Consider the following 26,645-nt stretch of genomic DNA (forward strand, 5'->3'; position numbering starts at 1 on the left):
AAAAATTGATTGTGAATTAATCATTTAAAAAATTAATGTTTTGTTTATCTCTGTGAAAGATATCTGACGTTTGGTTCCCACCTCCTATATCAAGACTTGTGAGTCAATAGTAAAACAACGTTGGTATCACGTGGTATCTCTGGGTCGTCAGTTAATGTGGAAAAAACGGATAAATGGCTGAGATTGATGGTAAGTGTCTGGCAACGACTTGTTGTGAAGTAAATGCAATGGAACGAGGAGGGAGAATGCAACATCTAGTGGCTGAATGTTATACATTTTATCAATAGCACCTTTTAGTTTATTTCTAAACTGCATACCAGCAATGTGACGGTTTGATATGAGCAGAATATCTGACCAATGAACTACCTCTATCGACATCTACTGTATGTGACACATCCTGTTTATCTGATGCTTTATAGTTTCAGTATTCATCTTCGAATGACACGGATCAAAACTTTTCTAATCATCATAAATCTGTCATAAGAAACTGTTTTTTTTTTTTACGTGTGTCCTAACAACAATCTGCTTACATTACTTCAAGACATTTATAACTAAGGACAGAGATGAGGCATAGAAAACTCACTAGGTGGTGCTAAAGCTGCTCACCGGTGTCAACCTCATGCTGAGGAGCATCGTCACAACCAGTCATTTATCTTTTGTCCTGAGCTCCGACTGGTTCTGAAATGGAAACACAAAGATTTCATTAAACATTGCTTTCACAAAGCATTAGCAGTGTGTGTTGTCTTTGAGTAGTCAACTAGTCCTTATATGTCAACTTGATAAATAAGTAATAAAACATTAAGAATTCTTAATATTTAATTAACAATTGTTTACAAGAATAATCTAATAATAAAGTTTCAACACTAGATGTAACAGTAGAAAAACTGTTCTTACTTACATTGAAGTAGAGGCTTCAAATTCTCCAGATTTGCCATCACACTGAGACACACCGATGTCCATATGGGCATGTTAGGATACAAATTATGCAGTATTTCTTTCAAAACAAAATGTTTCTACTTGTGTTGCTACAGAGTTTTATAATTTAGAGCAGTGATTCTGAAATCTGAGGGGACACAATACGATTTACAGTACAGGGTAGTAAAGCAGAAAAAAAACAAAACATCATTCTGCGGGTCAAAACTTTGTTTATTTTTTCTAATTTGGGCTTTTTTTTCTCATGAATTACTGAAGAATTAGATATCTTTAGGTGTCTAAAAATTAATCAGTGATAACGAGGGGGGGAAATAAACGTATTGTTTGAAAAGGTGACAATCTGTGGACACATGCAAGTAGACATTTGTTTATTTTAAAGGAACAGTGTGCAACATTTCTATTGCATTTATTCTATTTGCGGAAATGGAATATAATATTCATAACTATGTTTTCATTAGTGTATAATCACCTGAAACTAAGAATTGTAGTGTTTTCGTTAGCTGTACTGCCATGTTGCTCCGCCATGTTTCCACAGTAGCCCAGAAAGGACAAACTAAACACTGGCGAGAGCCTTGCGTGTTTTTACGTTACCAGAAGGCCACTGTAGTTCTTCAACACACTTGTGAAACTGCAGAGTGTAAAACCGTGGCACCGCCAGCTGCCGTCTGACTTCCGTTGCTCCTAAAGTAGTGTTATTATGGTAAGGATGGCCTCTGAATATTACCGCAGGAAAGGGAGAAGTGATCAGAGGGGTAATCAGTTGCTGCAATCTGCAACCACACCACTAGATGCCGCCAAATCGTACACACTGTACCTTTAAAGAGTCACAAGCCAAAAAGGTGAGAAACCACCGATTCACAAGAACAATGTTAAAACTTTCTAAATTCAGCCAAAATCATTAGTAATAAACTGCTTATGACTTTATCGTGTTGTAACAGATCATTTTATTAAAAAAAATGTGTTTGTATAGATGCAGACATGTTCAGTTTAAATACAATCTAAAATTAATCTTTTATATATTTATATTTTTTTCATAACACTGGGAATGGACTACTTTTTAAAACATTTGCATCTAGTAACAATTCTATGACAAAGTAGCAATTAGCGTGGCAACTACGACAAAAGCATGTTGTAGAGTTTGTATACAAATACACAAAGCACAAACAAATAAAACACACATATTTGCAAACTTCTGGACTGTATCAACTCCTCATAAATAATGTAAATCCAACAAAGGAGTGCAGCTCGAACATTATTCATCGGTCACCTGTTTATCTCCGTCTTTCATAAATACAAGAGAAATACTTTCCTGATCAGAATCCCTGTCACGCGAGTGTTAGTTTGTCTGGAGTGTTTTCAGTTTGAGTCCTCGAGGCTGCTGCTTTTCTGTTCTGAGCCGCAGTTACAGAGCCGGACCATGATGCTTTGCAGGCTGGGCTCCACAATACCGAGCATGGGCCTCTGGGAAGGGTCCCCGTTCCAGCAGGCCTCCATCAGCTGCCAGCATTCCTCATCGAAAGTGGGCAACCGCTCGGGTCTGGCTCCTGGAGACGATATGGACACGAGTGAGCCGACAGACAGAAACAAACAGATAGACCTCAGATAGTGAACATCAAGGCTTCATCTTTGAAGACTGAGATGTTCTGAGGGAAGGTTTTTCATTTGTACATCGGCCTCAGGTTGATTATGTTTGAGGTTGTGATTTGGCACCTATGTCATAGAGACAACAGTTATGGTGCTTTAACAGCTGACCTGGTTTGTTTGGTTCAAACCAACTCAGGTGCGACCAACCACAAGATTGTTTGACAGTAAACATGTGATTTTAACATGAATTCAAAGCTAAACTACTATTAAAATCCATCTCCTGGCCATGAACTGTCAAGGATGCAATCTTAAAAGGAATACTTCACCCACAGAATGACCATTTTTGTATAAATTACTCAGCTCGTGTTACTTGAATGCTCGAAGAAAACATTTTTTCTTCTTGCATGCCTCCACGGTGAATCACAAAACAGAGAAAAGTCTTGATGAATTGAAGTAAATGCGGGCCGCAACGTTTAACAAAACATCCGTTTACAAACTCTCACACAACTCCTGCAGTGTAATCCAAGTCTAATTTACCCTCACTACTTCCCAAACACATGCATCTCTGCTAAAACCTCACAATTTAAAACACACGGACGAGTAGCGCGCCTGTGCAAGCGTTAGACTGTTTATGTGGAAGTGTTTTAAATAGTAAGGTTTTAGCGAAGATGCATGTGTTTGGGAAGTAGTGACCATACGACTGGATAAATAAAACTTGGATTATACTGCACAAGTTCTGTGAGAGACTGTAAACCGATGTTTTCATATAGTTTTGCTGTTGTTAAACGTTGTGGTCGCCATTTACTTCACCTCATCAAGACATTTCTTCGTTTTTTGATTCTTCATTGACCATGGAGGCATGCAAGAAAGGTTTCTTCAAGAATTCAAGGTAACAGATTTTGTGGGTGAAGTGTTCCTTTAAAATGAATGTATGAGCGATGTTTATATTTATGCAAATAATTTGGTAACCATGGTAATAGCATGCATTTCACCAGTTGAAACAGCAGTGTGTCGAAAATGCTTATAAAACCCATCAGACACTACTAGAACTCTTGGAGTTGTACCAAAGTGTTATGTACCTCACTGACACACATTTATATGTTTGGTCTGTATTAACGAGATGAAAAGCAAAACATTCTTTGTAAAAAAGAAAGAAAGAAACTGCAGTGCGTCTCACTCTGTGTACTTCCCCCAGTAATCTCCCCGTGATATTATGAGATGCCTCTTTTTCATTCGGTCTCATTCTTCTTCTTCTCACTTGTCATAATTCATAACATGAGGTCTCGACTAATGCTCATAATAAGTAATTTCCTCTTGGATCTGTGACACCAGAGAATATAAATAAATGCATTAGAAGCATATCACAGGAATACGATTTGATTGTTCAATCAATGAGTTCCCGTCAGTTTGTATAAAGTCATGTTTACTGTTCTGGGATTGTTTGTTAAGAGTCAGCAACAAAATCTGTTTTCATTGATGCAGACCAAACAAACTAAACTGCAGGTGTGAAAGCGTTGTTTACCTTTTTTAACGTTATTCCAGAGTTGGTCCTTACTGGAGCATTTCTCAAAGGCTTCTGGGAGTTTTACTGAACCAGTGCAGAGGTACCAGAAAAGGATCCCGAAGGCGTAAACATCAACAGAGTTATCATACTTTCCTGTTAGGAGAAGGGTCACAATGGAGAGGAAATCTTAAAAAAGGCCGATATATACAGTATATATAGCATTCCTGCACAATTAGGTATCAGTTTTGACATAAGATGAGATGACAAATCCCAGTTCTGATAACATTGAGTATGTAAAAGGTCATATAAGAGGGATCTCCTCTGTGAGCCACTAGTAGCTGCTTGTTCAGACAGTTCTGGTTGAATTAAACAGTTAGAAATTATACCTCAGGAGTTGCTTCATGATGAAATAATGAACCGTGTGACTGCTCAGTAATCGTACCTGTAAAAAGCTCTGGAGCCATGTGGATGGGGGTTCCAACGATGCTGCCAGACATCATGGCCTCTGGTTTACAGAAACCCAGATCAGTGATCTTTGCACGATTTTGTTTGTCCAGCTGGAAAAGAGATGAGGAACAGCTTTAACAATCAGCTTTCATTTTAAGTCTAGTTACAAGAAAAATTCAAGGGCCATTGTGGCATTAAGACCTGGTTACGCATGAAACTGAAGAATAATTTGGGTTGCCTTTAAATCTCTCGTGACCCCACCAAAGTAAAGCGTCATCAACATGTCATATCTTTGGGTTACAACACATGCGCAGTAAAATCTGGTCTGCACTCGCCGAACTTCAGCCAATCGCAATGCACGACTGCAGCTCCAGTTACACTGCACATATGTTATACCCCAAGACCCGTGTCCCAACCTCTTTTAATAGGCCTTGAGGCCAACCTGGAAGTTAGCAATCGCACTGGTTACCTCGACAAAAAGCCAATGGGGTTTTGGATTATTGCAGAAAATAAGCTCTGTGGCAAAGACATGTTTATGATACTTACACATTTTGTTCAGCAAGATAATCTCCACAAATGAACACCACTTTTATGAATTTTTGAAGTGTGAATGCAATCGGCAGAAGTAAAAAGCTAACATTAGGCTATAAACAAACTACACAACGGTCGCATGAACGCGAGTAAGATGGACGAGTCGGCGTGATGAACGTTTAGTAGTCTCATTTAGCCACTTGTTAGCAACCGCCTTTTTTAAGACACATAAAGGTTTCAAAACCTTTTTATTGATGTATTTTATATTGTAGAACAAACCTTCAAAATCTCTTAAGTTTGTGTTAACAACAGAACTTATTTCAGGCTTCTAAATATAAATAAAAACCTATTCAAAAAACCCATTGACTTCCAGACTAGGGAACCGGAAGTGCTAAAATGCTAGCTAACTCATTTCTGGGTTTTAGGACTCCTGTACCTCTCTATAGTGCATCCCTGAAGTGTTATATAGCTACTACTTATAAAGACAAACACTCACACACACGCATAGAAAACACCTTAAAAACACCAGACTCTATTTGTTTGCTGAACTATTAGTTGGTCTGAACTCACCAGAACATTTTTTAGCTTTATGTCTCTGTGCAAGAGGCCCTGACCGTGCAGGAAGCGGATCCCCTCCACCACATCCAGAGCAATCAGAAGTCTCTCCCTCAGTGATAAACCAGCCTGGTAGAGATGGAGAGAGAAAAGGAGTCTTAACTGGAAGTAACGAGTGAGATTTTACCTATAAAAGAATAATACATCTCTTTTTCCAATCTCTGCATTATCAAGTCACCTTCAAGCCTGTATAGAGGTCTCTGTGCAGCCGCTCCATGATGAGCAGCACAGCGATGCCGGTGCCGCTGCCGTAGGTGTGATCGATCACAGAGCCATGCAGGTCGACAAGCCGCTCATGCTTCGGCAGGGACCTGCAGCAACACACATCCAAAGGAGAGGGGTGGAAAATTAAACATATTAGTCATACAATCATAAAATAATCACTTTTTGTTAACTTGAAGTCACAGTACATTGATGTAAGTCTTGTGTCCCTCTTTGTCCCACATTGTTGGGATCTGGTCACCCTACTCAGAGCAGCCAACGTCATTAGTGTTTTTTCTCATTATCTCATCACTTTTGCTGGATACCCAGATGACTTTACCAACCATAGTTACCATGATCTGAACAGAAAACAGCAGGCCTGGAGGCAAGTTAGTGCAGTACTTGAGATTTTGGGTAAGTTGTTTTCATTCATTTAAACTGTAGCCTGCTATTAACTATTAGGTATGGTTTGTGTTAAGCTAAGCACTGGCTGGTAATAAAAAAGATGCAGCAAACTGAAAGAAAAAAAAAACGCTCTGTCTGATCGGGCAACAAAAAGGCAGTGCTGCGCGCCTCGCGTTTCCCACCTGCAAAACATGCTCCGTCTGATCAGAGCCTAAGGCAGTTTTTGTTACAACGTCCTGCATTCCTTGATTTGACACCTTCAACATGCTGACGTGTGCACAAAATAGCCTCAAGGCTTTGTTTATTTTATATACTGGGTGGAGTTTGGCCTTTATAACAAGGAAACTGTCAAGTCCAATGAAATAGTTCTGCTCTTGATGAATGCTTCTGCTTCAGAAACTGCTCAAGCCATTTGAAATTTCCCATGCATACCTGTTGAGTGTCAGTAAAATGCACTGCCAGCTGTGAGAAGCACTGGGTTTTGTACCTGCAGCGGTTTGGTGTGAAGAATTGAAATAGCCCCAAGACAAACGGGATTGCCGCTGAGATCACGCCAAAGCAGCTGTCTTTACAAGTCTGTCTGTGTGTGCGATCTTTTTACACTCACTCTCACTAACTCACCTTGTGTAGTGAAACTCCAAAGCCAGGTCGTTCCAGTGTTTATCATCAGGCGGTATCACGGACTTTAAGGCACACGGGTAGCGTCCACCCCAACTGTCACACAAGTACACAACTCCGTACTGACCCCGACCCAACTCTCGCCCGAGTTTTGGCTTGCCTGTCAGAAAACAATGTAGTCATTTTTCTTTACCTCAAAATAGGAAAAAGATGGGTTTGCAAATTTGTATTATACATTAGCTGGGTTGGACTGTCTGAATGTATTTACCTCAATTAAGTGAGTATTGTCTCTCTAAATTAGGTGTTCTTAAAGTCAGAAATGTGTTTTGCTTATTGTTTCTTCACTTGGATGTTTGGGCTTCACTGTGCAGAATGATGTGCAGAGTTTGACACTAGAAGGCTGTTTTCACATTTGTCTGCAGAAGGGGAAAAGTTTCTTTGTGCTTAAATCTGAGTTTAAGACTTTAAAGTAAAGAAGGAGACATCTTGTGAAATGAACAATAATTGTCATTCATAGATTCTAGATTTTTCAATGAGAGAGGAGGAGTAGGACATTTCTAAGACGTTTTAATTTGGTAATTGAATTTTTTGTTGAAAAAAAAAACAAAATCATACCAGACACACATACTTATTCAAGATTGTGAGTTTTCACTTTATGAGTGAGAACAATCGGCGGATTAGGTGGTGACTCACCATGCAGCAGCACATCCCTGAGGGAGCGGCTCTCTAGAGAAAGGCGGGCCAGCCGCGGGGCGTGGTCCTTCCTCACACGCAGCCATAGATCCTCAGTGCGCTCCAGACGACCCGTGTGCCCTTCCTCCAGCTACAAACACCAACACATGACATAACATCTCATGGTTAGCATTAAGAACAGTTACTAAATGACCGGTTTTATTTAGCAGCTATTTAGCAGACTTGAAACTTTTGAAGGAACGTCTAATGAGCCTTACTTTTACTTTTAAAAAACTGTGTTTGAATTGTGTTTTCTTGGTCCACCGTTACATATAATTTTGTCCTCTTTTTTTAAACTACATCACTAGAACGTCAGGAGGTGCCATCACCATGGAGACTGTTGCTGAGGACGACCACCCTCAGTGACTACAGGCCAGTTGCCTTGACCTCTGTGGCGATGTAGTCATTTGTCAGACTGGTTTATGCAGAGTTCCTGGCCAACACAGAGTTACTCCTTGATGCATTTCATTTTTATTTTTAACCAGAGGGTGACGGTACAAGGTTGAGTTCTCATCACTGATGTTTGCTTTGTGATCAGCTGGACCTTTAAAGTCAACATAAGAATGGATATAATGTAAAGTTTGCTAACTAGTCGGCAACAGCATTCATTAGATTGAGTCACCATGTGTCTGTTGTCGGCGACTTTTTTTTTTTTTTTTAATAATCAACATCTAAACATTGTGTTCTTTTGTCTAACGATGATGATGAGAGTTAAATACCTTCCATCACAATCAGATAAAATATTGATGGCCTGAAAACTGTAATTTAGTAGCCATCGTAAGTCTGTTCACTGATAATTCGGTTTATATTATTACTTATTTTATTCACTCGTTTGCTTGGTTAAGTATGCTGAGTTCACCCATATTTCTAACGTTGGGCAACTTTGCATAAACATACAATCATCAACTAAGAATAATGGATGAAATGTATGTACTGTTCACTATACGATAGAGGCCTAAGGTTGTCAAAAGGTGCATTAGGAAAGCTTCTGAGATATTAACATGACACAAAAAGTTGCCTAAAGCAGTTGCAGCTGTTCTCATTGGTTGCACTTTGAAAGGTCAGCAGCAACAAGGTCAAAGTTGAAATAATTTTATCTTTGAGCGCAGCGATCGGTGGCGATTGTGAGATGTGCGCCACACCAAGAATAGCGCATCCGCCTAGTCAGGCAACACCGCTCTCCCCATAGGAAAACAATGGCACACCCAGCACAGAGCGATTTTACCACTGATCAAGCGTAGACGGCTTAATGTGTCAATGTGTCTTGTGTTTGATATGAACTGAATTTCAACAAGTCTGCTCTCACATTAGCATGTTTTTTTTCATACAACAGCCAAAACAAGTGTTTGGATCTGATGCCATGTAGCAGAAATACTATAAACAGTTTGTATGCAGCAAGCTGTGATATGCTTTGCAATAAACTGAGTTACTACTGGGACCCAGAATATCTTATGTGCAGTAGGAGACTGAGCCAGAGAAAAAAAAAGGTTAAAGTCTGTTGCTACCAAACCAGACATACTCCACTCACTATCAGGCACTTATCATCACATTGTTGCAACTCAGGGGATCAGAATAAGAGCCGAGTGTCTTTGTCATGTATTCTTTTCGGGACAAAAAAAGGACCTTTCTTTTAAATTCCTGAGTGACCAGGAAGGCTTTACTTTCCTGTGATAATGATCAATACTTTGCCTTTACAGCACACTTTGCATTTCCGTTCATACCTCCACCATATCCAATTGCATACCAACACATTGAAGACCAGAATTTCTATCTCTATAATTCATGGTCGCAAGCGTGGAAATGTAGTCAGTGATGTGACCCACACTGTCTGTCATGTGAAAATTATCATCAGAGCAATTTCACTGGAACTTATTTGTCAGGGACTTCAAGGACAGAGCCGCAGCTATTTGCACATTGGGACTTAAAAGGCAAAGCAATTCAAGTGGAGAGGAATAAATTGCTGAACCACGAGCTGTGCATGGCCTGAGAGTCAATAAAAGCTGTCTAGAGATGTAACGAAAGACATTATCGAGCTGTCACACAATTTGTCAATAAATGTCTTTTGAAAGTGCATTCAGAAAAATAAGAGTGCTCTTACTGGTCAGTTACCAGCACTCAGTGGTCCCCACAAGCCACAGCTACAGTAGGTGCAAAGGGGAGTTCACACAAATCGTTTATTCTGGTCAGGTGATTGATGTCACACAAATGATGTCAGCTCTTACACACTCTTTGGTTGAGAACTGGGTAAAGGCCAATACATAAATTCCGCGTCTGCTTTGGTCTGCGTGACATAAATGTTGTCATCCGCCATGTCTGTGAGGGTCCGCGCAAACCCTTTGTGAATGTCCGTGTACGGCACAAAAGTTGTGAAGACGAAGAAGACGACAAAGTAGATGCTTATTTTGAAGAGAGGTTGGGCGAGGACATCCGCTGTTACCCACATTTATTGAATTAGTCTTGCATTAGTGCATTACCGCTACCAACTGAAATATGGTAAATGGTAAATGGACTTAGATTTATATAGCGCCTTTCTAGTCTTCCGACCACTCAAATCGCTTTACACTACATGTCAGCATTCACCCATTCACACACACATTCATATACTGATGGCAGAGGCTGCCATGCCATCAGGATCTAATGTAAATACTCACTCACACACCGATTGCACAGCCTTTGGGAGCAATTTGGGGTTCATTATCTTGCCCAAGGACACTTCGACATGTAGACTGGAGGAGCCGGGGTTCAAACCACCAACCAGACCGACGCAGAGCCTCAAAGTATGTCCAAGGTTGAAGAAAACAGCTCAGGTCAAAACAACAGCTAATGCTAATCAGCCAACGCTTTGTGCAAATTAGCCATCTCATGCTCTCCTGGTGTGAATTCTCCCCGTCTTTCTCGATTAGGGTGGAGGTCATGTTATATTAGGAATAGGTTCTTGCCACATTTAGGACTGCTTGTCCTCCATCTCAGCTGCATGCACTTATTTGTTGTCACCATTGTACAAAGCCCTGTTTTTCCTCCACTTTTCAGAGCTACAGTATCTCACACTGGCTATTAGGGCTGGGAATTCACGAGAATTTATCGATAACGATTCAAAAATCAATTCTTCTTATCAAACCGATTCTTTAACGATTCCCTTATCGATTCCTGATAAATTGTCGGATGGAAAAAGAGTACATACAGGCAAGGCTCCAGACTAACTTTTCTCACCATGTCCCGAAAAATAACTTCAACCACCCAGAAGTCAGTGAAAACTGTCAAAAAATTGAAAAGTTATCCTCTTACTTTGTTATTGTCATCTATAGTGGTTATTTGCATAAAAACACACAATTCAAATGAGTAGGAAATACATTATTGTATTTTTATTTCAATATTTGCTTTGATTTATAAAATAATGCCATTAGTAGTTTTAATTATGCATTAGGCAGGTCCTCTTAAGAAAGTGGTAGTGTAGATTTTTTTTGCATATTTTAAAAAATGATCAGCATGGATAGGTCTGTCAGCAGCTCAGGAGGAGAAGATTTCATCTGACAGAGCCTGACTTTGCATCCACTAGTGGTTTGATGGTAGTGAAAATTATTTTTAGATGGAAACATCAGACTGTGAGAGACTTTAAGTATACAGTATGGTCAGTGAAAGTTCACCTGGCGCAGAGATGCTGCAAAGGCCTCATGGGAGCTGTTGAGTCTGGTTCTGAACTGGGAGCAGATGCTTCTGGCCAGTTTGGCAGCGCTGAGACTTTCTATGGCGTCCTGGGCCACTTTCCGCTTCCACTCTGGAGTGATGGCAGGAGGGTTCACAAACGTTATCCTGTGGATTATCTAGGAGAAGGACACAGAGTAAGAACACTTCTTCAGAAGTCACCATTCACCATGCGGTTTGAAACTCTTACCGCTGAATTTATTAGACACTGACCTGTTTGATTTGCTCCCAGAAGACTCTTGAGACAGAGGATCCTGAATGAAATGTGACCTCTACGTGATAGGCAGCATTTAATAACTGTGGCAGATGAGAAGAGGGAGTAAATATGCAGCAAAATCCACATCTAAAGATATCAGTAAATGTCATCTGTAAGTCTAGAGGCCTGTTACACTGCATAAAATGTCAACTGGCTTTTCTACAAACCTTCTGTTAGTTCACACTTTAAATGGTTAAATGGACAGTAGACAGAGAACAGGGCTGGTGTCTGACATGTTTAACAAAACCATCAGTTTCTAATTCAAGTTCTAACCCCCAAATGTTCCCCGTCTAAACATTTTGAATCCGATTGCTGACATTTGTCATATTGGAGCCTCAATCAAGTTTCCAGCTTTCTTTTCCATGGAAATCACCTTTAACACTTCTTAAGAATTCTTAACAAAACAATACAGTTTATTATTATCAAGAGATAAATAAATCTGATCATACTGCTCACATTCAAGCATCTTCACCCTTAACATTCTTGACAAGCAAACTTAATAAGGTTCCTGTCTTTTTACAAACGACTGCCCACCTGTTTGAGGTGATTGGAAGTGATATTGTGGACAGAAGATTCCATGGTTGACTTCTCCAGACTGTCGAGACATCGCTCCAGAGTTCCTACAAAGCTCTCCCTCAGATAGTCCACAGAGCTGATAAGCTTATTCGCCACGGCCTGATTCAAACGAACCACTATCAGCTCCTGGATCTGGTGGATGCAAGATTTGATCTCCTTCGACGTAACGGGGTCTCCATTAGTTGTTACAATGATGTCTGCAGTTGAAAGAAAAATAGGTTGTGAAGTTAATGCGTGGTGTCTGTAACCAACAAGCACAGATAAATCCTAATGAACTAATGCTGTCACATATTAGTATGAGACAGTCTTGATGTTGAACATGCGGACACACAAAGTGTCTCTGGAGGGTTGTGGTAGATTCAGTGTATTCTACAGAAACCTGTTTATCCCAGTTAGCTTCTTATAGCACTGTGTGGTTTAAAATTATACAGAGAGGTGTTTCTGTCATTTAGCCAACCCTCTTTGGTATGAAAGGGGTGGACAAAAGCCTCTCTGTATAATGTAACACAGTTCAACAGCACCACAAACTGCAGCCTCCAAAGTGACCACCCAGTTGAATCAACAGCTCTCTAAAACAGTTTCAACAAAAACTAAACATTAGAACCTTCCTGAAGGTGGGATTTGTTGCAGGATGTGAAATTTCATGGCACGGCTTTGAGATGATTAACTGGGATTTGAGGCTCTAGCGAGCTATAACATCAGTGAAGCATTTCAGAGATGAAACTTTTACGCTGACGGCGCATTTCCACCAGATCCGGTGACGGAGGGGCGTCTCAACGCTTTCCATTAATTTCCTATGGAAAGCAGGAGAAGCAGTCTCCCAGTGCATGGTGGGAGTGTTGCGGCGAGTCAGAGAGGGTCTGTATTTGCATTAAGTTGAATTGCGAATTTGCTTCACCACTGGAAGGGAATGTTTTTTCGCCTCTTCGTTTGCATAAAATGGAAGTGAACGGGAGGCGAATGTTGATTTCGTGCATGTGTGACCGTGTCTTTAGAGAGCTAGTCTTAGCTTCTCTTGTTGTTAGACATAATGTCAATTTAAACTTACTGTTTTTCAACCGTACGCAATGTTACTGATTTTGAATCATAAGGAATAAGGATAAGGAATAATGGACACCCTGCAGCGAATCAGAATCAAGTTTTCACACCATGGTATAACTTGTGGAGTTTTTGACCACTAGTATTGCTATTGAGCAGTGATTTTTAATGTTTGGGTCCCTGTTTTGAAATGGTTTCATACTATTCATGTGAATTACAGGTGAGAGAGATGCAGCAATGCACCAGTAAAGGCAGGAAGAAGGACTGCTAGCATGTTAACATGGATGGAAACAATGCAGGTTTAAATGTTTCAAATAATCGGAAGAAAAGGGATTCAATATTGTTGTTAGACCTGAAGGATACACACAACACATTTTTGGTTTTAGGGAGTAATACTGAATGTAAACAGAAACTATGTTTGTTTATACAGGGCAACTTTAATCCTTTACGTCAGAGCTAGTTTCACATCTCCAGAATGATCTCAACATTGTGTCTCACAGTGCCAGAGTGTGAGACAAGTCTGTTTAAACCTTCTGTTTGCATATGGCTAGTTTCCTGAATAAGGGTCGACTGATTTTCATAACTAATTCTGGAGCAGGCTCCGATGTTAAAATACCTGTGTTGGGCTTTACTCAGCAAAGTTATCCAGATAAACCTGCTTCTTGGAAATATCCCAGGAAGGGAGACCGGAAGAAAGCAGAATTCAGTAACCAATAAAAGGCTTTTCTCAGCTGCTCACAACTGCTGAGTCAGACAGTGCAAAACTAAAACCAATTAAGACAAGTCAGTTGTGTGTTTTGTCTCCCTCAGAGACGCATACACAGTATCACAAATCTAAGAGGATGATAATGGATCAAATGGATAAAGAATGAGAATGGATCAAATAAAATCATCGGAATGGGTACAGCCATCTTCTTTAACAGAGAAATAATACATTTTCATTAAGTTGAAGATTTGAGGGCAAGATAAACAAGTTTTACTCATTCTTGAGTAATCAATGTGAACCCACAGAGTCAAGGTTACTTCCACTTCCTGGAATCTTAAATAAGGATATTATGTAACCAGAGAGTATGCTTTCAAAAGAGTAGAGAACTGCTATTATCCATCAATTAAGGCTGAAGTCTTAAGCCTGAAAACAGAGCCATGATGGGGTGCAGAAGTCTAGTTATCTCTCAGAACACTTGAATTACAATATGCTGAAAGGTTATAATGGAGTTTTGGAAAAAAGAGATATCTAATTTGCAACAACTCCTTTGAGTTTTGCCTGTGACTTTTGTCTGAAGAGAAAATCTCCTTTTTCACAGTAAAATCTAAACATACATCCATTCATTACCTGTAACCGCTTATCCTACTAAGGAATGCGGGGGGCTGGAGCCGATCCCAGCTGACATTGGGCGAAGGCGGGGTACAGCCTGGAGAGGTCGCCAGACTATCACAGGGCTGACACATAGAGACAGACAACCATTCACACTCACATTCACACCTATACGGGCAATTTAGAGTCAACAATTAACCTGCATGTCTTTGGACTGTGGGAGGAAACCGGAGAACCCCGGAGAAAACCCACGCTAACACGGGGAGAACATGCAAACTCCACACAGAAGGGCTCCAAGCCAGGTTTGAACCTGCAACCCTCTTGCTGTGAGGTGACAGTGCTAACCACTGCACCACCATGCAGCCCTGAATACAAACACATTGTCACAAATTACCATATGACCATAAAGACTATGGCCTTTTCACAAACTAAACATAACTTAATGGTTCTTATTTACTAAAAGCATGTATATATTTCTACCCAGAAGTGTAATAGGTGATACAAAGTTTGACAGCAACCTCACAGAAATGTATACATCATCTTTGCTGACCGCACACCATAGGTGAAAACCACAGCACGTGATAAACTAACTGCTGATAATGTCAAACTGTGCAAATATCCATTAAAATCAAATACATTGTAAATACATTAGTAATGTTTTAGTATATACTGTTTCAAATTCAGAGCTAATTACGAAGTACACAGATAAAAAGATTGCGATGGGCAAAGTACAAAATAATAATAATTTTGTGATTTAGTGATCTTTACAGTAATATTCTATCAAGCCCTTGTTTGCACACTGTAAAACATTAGTTTTACTTCCCTACTTTTGTTTTTGTAGCTTTTAGATAATATCTACCTGGACTAGACCAGCCACTATTTTGATACAAACAAGCTTGATAAGACTTTAAAATCATCACAACACTGCAATTCCTCTTATCTCTATAAAATGATTAAACAGTCGTTAATTTACATCTTTATTAAAACAAGTTAAAATTTAAGAGCAAATGTATTGGTTCCATTATTCAAACACAAATTTTTATCATGTAATTCTTTGTGCGATCCACCACTTATAACACAATATCAAATCTTGACAAATGCACAGAAGAGAAACCCTGCCTGCCTTGTGACATTTATCCAGGGTGTTTACTCACTAACCTGTAAACTCCAGGTTGGCAGCATCCTCCAGCAGCTGCTCCTTCATACAGCCGAGCGTTTCCACAATCATCTCCTTCATTTCTTCCTGTTTGCGATTAGCGATGGCCATAAGGGAGGTGAAGAGCTCCCCCTCTTTCTCTCGGGTGTACTCCAGCCTGCGAGGTGTTATCTGCAGGTCCCTCTGCATGTCAAAGGCCTGCAGGGAAGGGAAGCAGAACGGATAAAGGTCTGATAGGGATTTTTAATGGGCATACTGGGTCAAAGCAGACTGAGATCAAGCAGTTCATGCAAAGGTAGTAACAACTGTCATGAGTATGAAGCAGTAAAACAATCACAGACATACAGATGAACAGTGCATCATCCTCTGACCTGGTTGATGAAAAGATCTAGACAGCGACAATGAACCCCATTAAGCAGGTTGGCAGCCTCCACCTGCTGGTTTTGAAGCACTAGGCGAACAAAAGGCACCAGCAACCGATGCAGCCTTTCGAATGTCTCACCCAGCACGCTCTGGGGCTTTGCACCCGGGGTGGGCATCTGTGCAGGGGCTCCACAGGGGCAGTTTCCTACTGGGCTATGAAGGAAGCCGAGGGAGAGCAGCTGCTTATAGAGGGCGCTCTTCTCCCTCTCCTTCTCCTTCTCCGCACGGCGGCCGGGTTCTGGGGAGGCTGCAGGTATGGTGTCAGGGATACGAATAAAACAGATGGGAAAGGAGAGCATCTCTTTGACCTTCCAGAGCTCAGCCACCTGCTCTGTGCTTAGGGAGTCCTTGTTGATGGCATACAGTATAATGGGGATCACGCTGCGTTTGCAGTCATCCAGGGCATCTTCTATGGGCTGTACACTCTGACAAGGCACCACCATGACCTTTGCTTCCTGATGACAAACCACAAAAAAATACACAAAAAGTTACTTTCATTTCAAGCAAACTGGTTTATATACAAGCAATTATTAGGAAATATGGTTCTGTGAAAATGGACAGTTCAACCAAACTAAAACAAACATATTTTCACATTTACTCCTTGTGAAATCCAGCCATGCAGACACCACTAGGAGGATACCATTAGATTTAGTTGCCAAATTTTTGCTGCAATATCTACCACACAACCAAAAATACAGGTAAAAGGAATTTAAAGCTGCTATAATCATTAATTTTAAAAACAAAAATTAGGGCCGTCAAAGTCTCCCTTTTACAGACATGCCCACTTTATGATAATCACATACAGTTTTATCAAGTCAAAATCAAGTCAGCACACTGACACACTAACAGCTGTTGTTGCCTGTTGGGCTTGAGTTTGCCATGTTATGATTTGAGCAAATTTTTTATGCTAAATGCATAAAAACCTAGGAGGGTTTCTGGACAATATGTGTCATTGTTTTGTGTGGTTAATTGATTTCCAATAATACATAAATACAGTACATAGATTTGCATAACGCGGCATATTTACCCACTCCCATACTGATAAGGGTGTTAAATATTTCACAAATCTCCCTTTAAGGCACATTTTGATCAGATAAAAAATGTGTGTTTAATCGCAATTTAATCATGGATAATCATGCAGTTAATTGCAATAAATATTTCAATTGATTGAACCCTAATAAAAATGTTGCTTGTGGTGACAAACTCACAGATAATTATCAACCCACTCAACTCTTCTTGTGGTGTCTTTCAGCTCATTATTTTTGTTTTACGGCCCACAACTTTACTGTTGGTTCGCTCGCTCATGTTTGGTCTCAGTGTCATTTTTGGCTGCAGCACACAGCTGTTTTCAGTGGAAAAAGTTCTGATAAACCCACTTTACACTACCTGTCCAACACCAAACGTCAGATACGCAAAGCTAGCAACTAGCTGGGGAACATAGTGGAGCATTTAGCAGCTAAAGAGCCGGATATTTCCCTCAGGAGATGATTGAGATCAAAAGAGGTGTTAAAGGGTGAGTGAATATCGGGCTTATATTCACCAGGTGGCCAGAAACATGACTTCAAGTTAATGATAATCATTACTCTGGATCTGCTGGATGTGTTAATAGGTGACTACATGCTAACAAGTTTGCCATTACAACTTCAAAGGTGAAATTACAGTCATGTCAGCGGTGTGCTTACAGCATGTTTCCATTATCCTCAAGTCTCCAAACAAACTGTAATTGCACGTTAAAAAAACACAAGAACAACTTGTTCAGGTCATAAAAATGTGCTGGGTAGGTTTACACGACACTGAAGCAATGGTCTATACCGGTTCATTCTTGTCCATGAATTTCAAAATGTCAAGCAGCAAAAGAGCATCCACTCTGTGGAGTGTGCAGTTTTCCTGTGATATATGAGTATTCCTGATCTATTTTTCCATCAACACTGATGCATATGATTCACTTGTAACAGGTTACAGTTTTCTCTGAGCCCAAGCAAGGCCTGCACTTATTATTTTGACCGCTTGATGACTATCTCACATTAAACAATTAATCTTCCTGCAGCTGATAAAGTTTGAGACTTTGAAAAAATGTTTTATTTGTATACCACTTTTCAAAAGAGAATCAATAAACAAAGCAATAAATGAGAAAACATGTCATCAGAAACGATACAATCAAAAAACAAGGTCAGATAATGATAAAATAAAGATAATAATGCTAAAAGTTTAATAATTAAAAGGATAAAATTGTGATAAAATACTGAAATATGAAGTAATGTAGTAAAGTAGTAGTGTTTATTGGCCATCAACCTTGCGTTTCTGCATGTATTATCGAGAGAAAAAAATAGACTTCAAGCCTAAATAAACACTTCAGGTCGCGGTTACGCCCGTCAAGTCAAGTCAATTTTATTTGTATAGCCCAAAATCAAAAATCACAAATTTGCCTTAGGGGGCTTTACAATCTGTACATGATACGACACCCTCTGTCCTTTACAGTACGACCCTCTCATCGGATAAGGCCCATGAGATGCTCATGAGACGCTCATTGGAAGCCCGTGAGAAACGAGCCTGCACGGAGCCAGTGTTGACAGCTGCATAGGTTAACATGAGAAAGTATCGGTTGCGTTAGACGTGCAAGTGAAAAACGTGGCTGATGTGCATCTGAGACGTTCGCGGTCTAGACACAAGGTAATGTTTACTACCAACATTAGAAAACACAATCAGGTTTACTTGTCTATATGTATAATGTGTTTTATGTAATTTAAATTAACTGACCCTTTAACTTCTTGACACAAAATGCAGAAAAAAAAGTCTTAACAGTAAAACTATAATCTCTGTTATATAGAATGTTCAAGGCAATTGGGGCACAGTTTTCAAACCAATTTATGCCAGAAGATGTTTAAACGGCTTCAACTGTAACAGGAAGAAAAAAAACACTTCCACACACATCACATGCTCTTTCTATTTCTGAACACCTAATGGCACATAAATATTTGTGGGCGTCTTGGGAATGCCTGCGACAGGGCAGGAAAATGAGACAAGTAATAGGTTTTCTTAACCCTTGATAAATAACGACTTTCATAAAAATAGTCTTGGAGAGGGCTTGAGAGAGAGAGAGACCATGACGGAGGGGAAAGACAGCCAGAGAAAAGAGGCAAAAATGACCAACAGCTACACAAAGGAGACAGTCAGTCCTGTCTCCAAGAAACAAGAGCAGAGCCCATCTGAGCAGTCTCTTTGGAACAAAGATCGCCTGCAAACATTTGTTCACAACCAATCAAAATCAACACAATGTTTGAATTGATATAATGCAGTCAGTTTTCAACAACCCCTCACAAAATGTATGTGGGCTATACTGAAGTTTTTGTTTTTCATGTCTTTAAGGAGTGTCACCATCTGAGCCAGTTCTACCAAAGCAACACAGTCAAGACAAATGGCCATGTAAGAAATTACATATTTTAAGGGCGACTGCTAATATCACAGGCCATTGTCAACAAGCAGACTTGCTTATGTGAATTCATGCAGCAATGAATATGTACCTCAAAAGAATGTTAGAAACGTGGCGATAGCACCCTTTATGTCCTCTGGGGGCTTAAGTTGAGGTGGGAAGCATGGGTTAACTCTGGGATGAAGAGAAGGATAATTAGCAAGTTGGCCTCGAAAGCAGGTTGCTGTGATTATGGCAGGAGTGTGTGAATACCACAGTGAGCAGAGAGATTCTGTGCCTTTGTTTACTCCAACTTAAACACGTTAATCTCTTATTCATTCAGCAGAAACCTAAAGAGGAAAGGCACACTGCTTTAGTTTGTGACAAACCTATGTTCATAACTATCAAAATGATATTCAAATATTAACTTAAATTGTAGATTATTTAATTTTATTTGATCATGGATATACATCAATATTGGTCATTCTGTTATCATGTTTGAATTATTACTACAAATAATAACTAGTAGCTATTAAAGCCTCCTCTCAAGTAGGACAAACTTTTTGACCCAAATAAGGGACTGCAGAGCCCACACCTCTCAGTCACATGTGAAAATGAACAATGGTGTGAAATGAATGGCTTAACTTCCAACACTGATATTTTCAGGTTTTAAAAATATACAGCCATATTAAATATACTACTATACTATACCAACACATTTGTTGATCACCAACAGACAATGAAGAGGGTCATGCAAACTCCATACCATGGGTTTTAACTAAACAATGTTTAAAAAAATAACTCTTAATAAAGTTCTCACAAATAAAGTTACTCCACAACCCTAATTAGACACACTGACTGGTGGGTTTTTGTCTCATACAAATATTTTGAAGATCCTTGTTTATGTGTTGAGCTGCAACAATTAATCAATTAGTTGTCAAATATTAAAGTAATTGCCAACTATTGTGATAACCGATTAATCGGTTTGAGTATTTTTTTAAGAAAAAAAAGTAAAATCTTCTGATTCCAGCTTCTTCAATGTGAATATTTTCTGGGCTTTGGGAAACACTGATCAACATTTTTTATAGACCAAATAACTAATAGATTAATCGAGAAAATAATCTACGGATTAATAACCAATGAAAATAATCATTAGTTGCAGCCATATTTATGTGTATAATATGTATAATGTGTCAAAATTAGTTCAAATTGAAATCATGCATCTATAAGCACAGCTCACGCAAAACAAAAAACAAAAAAAAATACTTTTATTACTATTAAAAAAAAACAAGAGTGTTTTTTTGCAAGGACGTGAACAACCAGTGTCCCAGAATTCAGTTGTAACCATGGCAACTTAATCACAGCAAAGGGTTTGGGATTTTTTACCATGACCTAGTCATGTGAAACGCACCAGACCAGTGGCATTACGTAAGGGGGCTGGGCGGGTGGGCTGCCCTGAAGCAGAGCTAGGCCTAGTTTCTGGGGCTGTGAGATACTCGCTAAGGGGCCTTGGTCCAAAGGATTAAAGACTAATTTCCACGTGTCACACATGATAAGGAATGACTACAATCCTTACACCATGCTAAATCAATTCACTCCCACAAGATATTGTGATTTTCAGGTCGCAGTGGCTGAAGACCAGCATGACTGTTCCACTGTGCCCAACAATTCTTCCTTTTTCCACGTAACCTCACAGTAACCTGCAAATCTGTTTTTAAGAAGTGCTCAAACCTGAACGGGAGAACAGCGACTGTAGATGAATGTATTTTTGAACAGTATCAACAAATCAAGTAAAGTAAAACACTGAACAACACAGGAAATAATCAGCTCTCCTCAGTAATCCGTTTGTGAGCTAAAGTATGTGTCAACACAAAGGCTAGTTCAAGCCTGGGACAAGGATGAGAGCCTTTACCTTTTGTTAAGGGCTACAGGAGGAAATGCCATCACACATAAATAAACAGTTAGGGATGGGCCACATGATTGAAATCAATGGTAGAACTAATGGACTGTTTTTTTTCATGTTGATGTCCAGTACACCACAACGTGACCAGAAAAATCAGACGCTTTTCACATCAAACTGCAAAAAACTAGCGAATAAAATTACTTTTCTCAATTAGTGTTCCGTAAACTGTTCATAACATCATTTTAAAAATGTTGTTATGTGACAAAAGAATACCATATTAGAATTTTACATTATTATATCATCAGTATTTTCTAATGGATGACTGTTATGTCAAATAATGTTCTTGTCAAGAGATATTCACAGACATGTTCAAAGAAAATGGAGGACCAAGTGATAGACATGTGATAGCTAACGGCGACTCTTGCTGGTCATGTTACTTACATTATGACATATGAATGATAACTATGAGATGGTGATGTTTAATAAGATGTTATCAGGGATGGTCATACTTATTTAGTTGTAAATGGTAGCAATGTAACGGGATGTTTGCTCTAAATGTCATTACTATTAGAAATTGATATATTTTTATATATATATATATATATATATATATATATATATATATATATATATATATATATAAATATTTATATTTATTTATTATTTATATATTTGAAATGTAAAGCCTACCTGTAGCAGTGGGTGATGCAGGGTGATCTCCAGCTCTGCTAGTTTGTGGGCCGGGTCCTCACATTCCTCATGGATCTCCAGGTCTTCCCGGGGAACTGTGTCCCAGCGGCCACAGTTAGCCGCCAGCTGGTGCACCAGCTCGTATTGGCCAGGTAGCGCCAAGCTGAGCCGTGTCTGTCTCCCATGGGTGAAACATAGCTTCCGCCTCTTGCAGACAGTGCCATGGACTCCTTCACAAGCCTCGCCGGCCTCTGGGCCCAGTGGCAGCAGCCTCTCCCCCAGAAGGCAGTTGAGCAGCTGGTATCGGGCAGCACAGTCCTGGCCCAGTACCAGGATGTACGGGGCAGCGCCCACAGTGTTGCGCAGGAACTCTTCCTCATGGCTAGGGAAAGAGATGCAGCTGAGCTGGCCTGGGGGAACAAAAAGAGATATATGATGTTGGGAAGTGGATCTTCTCAGTAACCTTTAGCAACCCTGATTAGCGAGCTTTTTTGGAGCTCAACTTTGTAAGCAGAGATAGTACATTTAATGACACATTATCCTTTGTATCCATCAACAAACAGAGATCTTTTGTATATTCTGAAAATAATTACATTTTTTAAATCCAAAATTATTCCTTGGGCTATTATTTCCTGATCCAGCCCTAAGATGTGGAGCACACACACAGAAGAACCAATTCAACCTTATTATTGAAGGTATCAGACATAATCCTCAGTGATGCTGAGTCACAGTCTAAAACAGTTATATAACAAAGAGAAGAGTGAGCAACAATGGCCTACTTTATCTTCATATACTAGTGCATTTCTTTCTAGCATATCTTATGTGGTTTTACTGTATCTGTTACTCTAATCTAGCATTCCCCTACTGGTATTTGCCCCTTGACCTAACGTGACACTTTAAAGCTTATTGTTTCAGACAGACCTGTGCTTAGCATTTGACCGCATCACCCCCGCACAGTGGAAAGACTAAACAGGCAGTTAGTGCAGATCTATGCACAACCTCAACCAAAATATCACATCAAAAACTATTGAATGATCTTTCTGCATCATGTGATGCACGTCTGTGAGATGAATCTAGTTTAGAAGGTGAAGAGATGTGTTCAGCTTTGCCCATGAAAGGGCAGCATTATGTTCTCATTTTTTCTGTTGATTTTGACTAATCTTCGGCTTAACGTTGTTCATTCGACATCGAGGAAAATGATTTTGACCTTCTCTGTGTACAGGACACCAGCTCTGATCCAGTGAGCCACTACCGCAGATGTGACACATTACATTTCTTCGGTATACCATCTAGGACTGAGTATTGGCAAGAATCTGGCGATATGATACGGATCATGATACAGGGGTAACAATTCAATATATTGTGATACTGTAAGCAAGGCGATATATTGCGATGTTTTACATTTAATTTTAGGAAATCATAAATAAGCCATTTTAGAATAAGCAAAAAAAAAAAACGGCATGGTTTTTGCCCCAAACTGCATGGAATTAATTAATTATTAATTAAAGTGGGCATGTCTGTAAAGGGGAGACTCGTGGGTACCCATAGAACCCATTTTCATTCACATATCTGGAGGTCAGAAGTCAAGGGACCCCTTTGAAAATAGACATGCCAGTTTTTCCTCCCCAAAATTTAGCGTAGCTTTAGAGCGTTATTTAGCCCCTTCTCGACAAGCTAGTATGACATGCTTGGTACCAATGGATTCATTAGGTTCTCTTCACTCCAACTTTAAAACTGAGCCCACTACAACCTCCAAAAGATGGAATAGTGGTGGGTCATCGGATTTTTAAGCGGTTAATTTAAAGAAATCAATACAGTGTTTTGGATAATCCATACAGTATTGCACAAAATAATATCACGATACTTATGTGTATCGATATTTTCTTACACCCCTAATATCATCACTCCTTTGTGTTTAAACAATACTCATGAAATGTCAGACTATATGGAGCAGTGAAAAACATTTATAAAGCATTGATCTGGGATGGTTGTAATGAAGAAATGTGATACAATATCAAAGGGGGGGTAGGGTATGATCATTTTAAAGTTTGATTCAAATGTACTAAAATATGTCCACGGTCTAAAAGAAAATATAACACACACACACACACAAGGCACAATTAATGCAAATTAGAAAAATGAGTGTCTGATATCCCAGACTCTCGGCCAGCTTGTGAGTGCAGAGATCGCTGCATATTTGGTGCACTTAGTCTACTCATGCTTTTGGTAGGGGGGGGCTTAATCTCTTTAGTTTTCCTTAACCCTGATTAATGCTTTACTTTCAGTCTACGTGTTGGTGGAAAAAAAAGCACTTGGCAGCAGAAACGTGTTAGCTCTTTCTTTTTGATACAGAAGTATAACATGGGATGCTTTAAACATGGTCTGACATCTAGCATGCACCACACAGGGATGCATTCAGGTGCTGTGTGTGTTCAGACCTACCTGCCTTTTTCTTTTTGATACAGAAGTATAACATAGGATGTTTAAAAACATGGTTAAACCAGTGTGACATCTAGTATGCACCACACAGGGATGTATTGAGGTGCTTGCGTGTGTTCAGACCTACCTGCCTCTTTCTTTTTGATACAGAAGTATAACATAGGATGCTTTAAACAGTGTGACATCTAGTATGCACCACATAGGGATGTATTCAGGTGCTTGCTGCGTGTGTGTTCAGACCTACCTGCCTCAAAAGAAGCTGATTCCGAGCTCATGGTCGATGCACAAGCATTGCTGTAATTTTGCCTTATTTCCCTGAAGAAGGCATTAGTCTCCTTCAGGTTCTTCTTGAGCTGTATGGTCTGTTTGTTGTAGCTGTTAAATGTCCTCATCAGTTCCCGAGCTAAAGGAGTCATTTTCTGTTGTTGTTGTTGTTGTACATTTCCCTCCATGGCCAACAGGTTGAGCTGCAGTCTTCTCCTGCGTTGTGATTTATTATAAGGATGAACAGGTACCAATAAACACCAAACACTTTTCCTTTTCCTTTTGCGTGCTAGTTAGTAGTCACGTTTGTCCACCCACCTGCTAGGTTAAATAATTCCTTCACTTGTAGTCAACATGAACATTAGTGTATTAATAGCAATAACACAAATGTATTATGCATTGCTCATCGTTAACAAACTATTAACACGTGTATGCAAAATAAATCATTCTGTTTCAGTAGTGTACAAGAGATTATATATTGTATAGTTATTTATTTTTTTAAATTTTATGTTATTTTATTATGTTAGATCTTAAACTCAGTCAAATATGCAGTCCCTGTTGTGTGTTTTGTGTCAGTGAATATAAAGGCTAGGCATTAATAGCTTGTGTTGTTATGATGTGTTGAAGCTGACTAGCTTAATACTGAGCCACGCGTGCAAGATGACATTAACGTTGCTGTTGACTACAGATTTTAACGGTTTTAACGGTTAAGCTATCAACGGTTTTAACGGTTAACAACGATTTAAACGGTTAAGCTGAAAACGATTTTAACGGTTAAGCTAACAGAAGTAACCGCTATTTCTGCATCTTTCTAGTTAACACTGAGCGTCTGCGAACAGAGGAGTGTCTTAAAAACAAAGGAGAGCCGACTAATGTGCTAAATAATGTGAGTTTGTGGTCCAGATAACAGTGAGTTAGCTGCTGCTGCTGCTGCTGCTGCTGTTAGCCTGAAGACATCTCCTGCTCCGGTCCGTCCTCTTCTTGGCCTGGCACAGCACACATAGCTAGTTAACTCCACGATAGTAGTCCAGGAAACGCTTTCACAGACATAAAAAGCTCTTAAAAGAGAGAGGGGGTCCAACTGGGATAGGTGCCTCTAAAATGACAAAGATGTTGTTGTTTTCCTGGTGAGGCTCCGTGAGGAAAAAAGATCTTCCTAAACTGGCTGTGGCCCGGAGGAGCCAGCGGACATCTTCCACCCTGGAGAGCGACGAAGACACTACTAACTACAGGCTTTCTGTCTGTCGGTGGTGAGGAAGATGAAGAAGAGGAGAGTCTGGTGGTGGTGGTGGTGCAGGGCGAGGTGTGTCCGGTGTCCGGTTGGACCGACTCACAGAGCTGCGACCAAGCAATCAAATCACTGTAAAACAGAAAGTTGACAGAAGCAGAGTTTAGGGAGAGGAAAGGGGCGGGGTTCGGGATGACGCACTGCACTCTGGGAAATGTAGGAATAGTGTTTGTTTTGGTTAATCAATACTAGTGTCCAGTATGTGGATGGATGACTTTGTAGTTCATGAACATTCTTATGGTAGGCCAAATCCACCAGGAAAAGAACAACAAATAGATGTAATGATGAAATACTCATGGCAGGGTCAATATTATGAGATATGACATTTATGAGACAGTATATATAATATATATATATATATATAGAGAGAGAGAGAGAGAGAGAGAGAGAGAGAGAGAGAGAGAGATATTAAAATCTAATTCATATTTTTCATTTCCAAATTTATTTCGAACATTTAGAATACAAAAAAAATGAAAGAAAGAAAGAAAAAGAGAATGATCATACCAACAAGTGGACAGTCAGAAAGAAGTAGAGCGACGGCGACACTACTAACTAAAGGCTTTCTCTCTCTCTCTCTCTCGGTGGTGGTGATGAGGAAAATGAAGAGGAGAGTCTG

At 39.7% G+C, this 26,645-nt stretch overlaps 1 protein-coding gene across 1 annotated transcript; it reads right to left on the minus strand.

The window, feature by feature from the left end:
• Positions 1-1,857: 1,857 nt before the first annotated feature.
• dstyk (dual serine/threonine and tyrosine protein kinase) lies at positions 1,858-26,151 on the minus strand. Its single transcript, XM_037777391.1, has 14 exons — positions 24,722-26,151; positions 22,039-22,448; positions 15,985-16,491; positions 15,616-15,811; positions 12,063-12,301; positions 11,486-11,569; positions 11,215-11,391; positions 7,532-7,661; positions 6,842-6,998; positions 5,793-5,925; positions 5,570-5,683; positions 4,464-4,578; positions 4,040-4,174; positions 1,858-2,477 (listed from the first exon to the last, which is right to left on the minus strand). The coding sequence occupies exons 1-14, from the start codon at positions 24,927-24,929 to the stop codon at positions 2,290-2,292; spliced, it is 2,793 nt and encodes a 930-aa protein (XP_037633319.1). The 5' UTR covers positions 24,930-26,151; the 3' UTR covers positions 1,858-2,289.
• Positions 26,152-26,645: the final 494 nt, after the last annotated feature.

Source organism: Sebastes umbrosus, chromosome 1 (genome assembly GCF_015220745.1).
Source record: "Sebastes umbrosus isolate fSebUmb1 chromosome 1, fSebUmb1.pri, whole genome shotgun sequence".
Lineage (NCBI taxonomy): Eukaryota > Metazoa > Chordata > Actinopteri > Perciformes > Sebastidae > Sebastes > Sebastes umbrosus.

Bases quoted from the DNA above. Each gene is read 5' to 3' on its own strand.
- dstyk (XM_037777391.1), bottom strand. From the start codon at position 24,929: ATGGAGGGAAATGTACAACAACAACAACAACAGAAAATGACTCCTTTA. The intron at 12,302-15,615 runs GTTAGTGAGTAA...TTTCAACTGCAG, and splicing joins TGCCAACCTGGAGTTTACAG to ACATCATTGTAACAACTAAT. The intron at 11,570-12,062 runs GTGGGCAGTCGT...CATCTGCCACAG, and splicing joins CTTCCAATCACCTCAAACAG to TTATTAAATGCTGCCTATCA.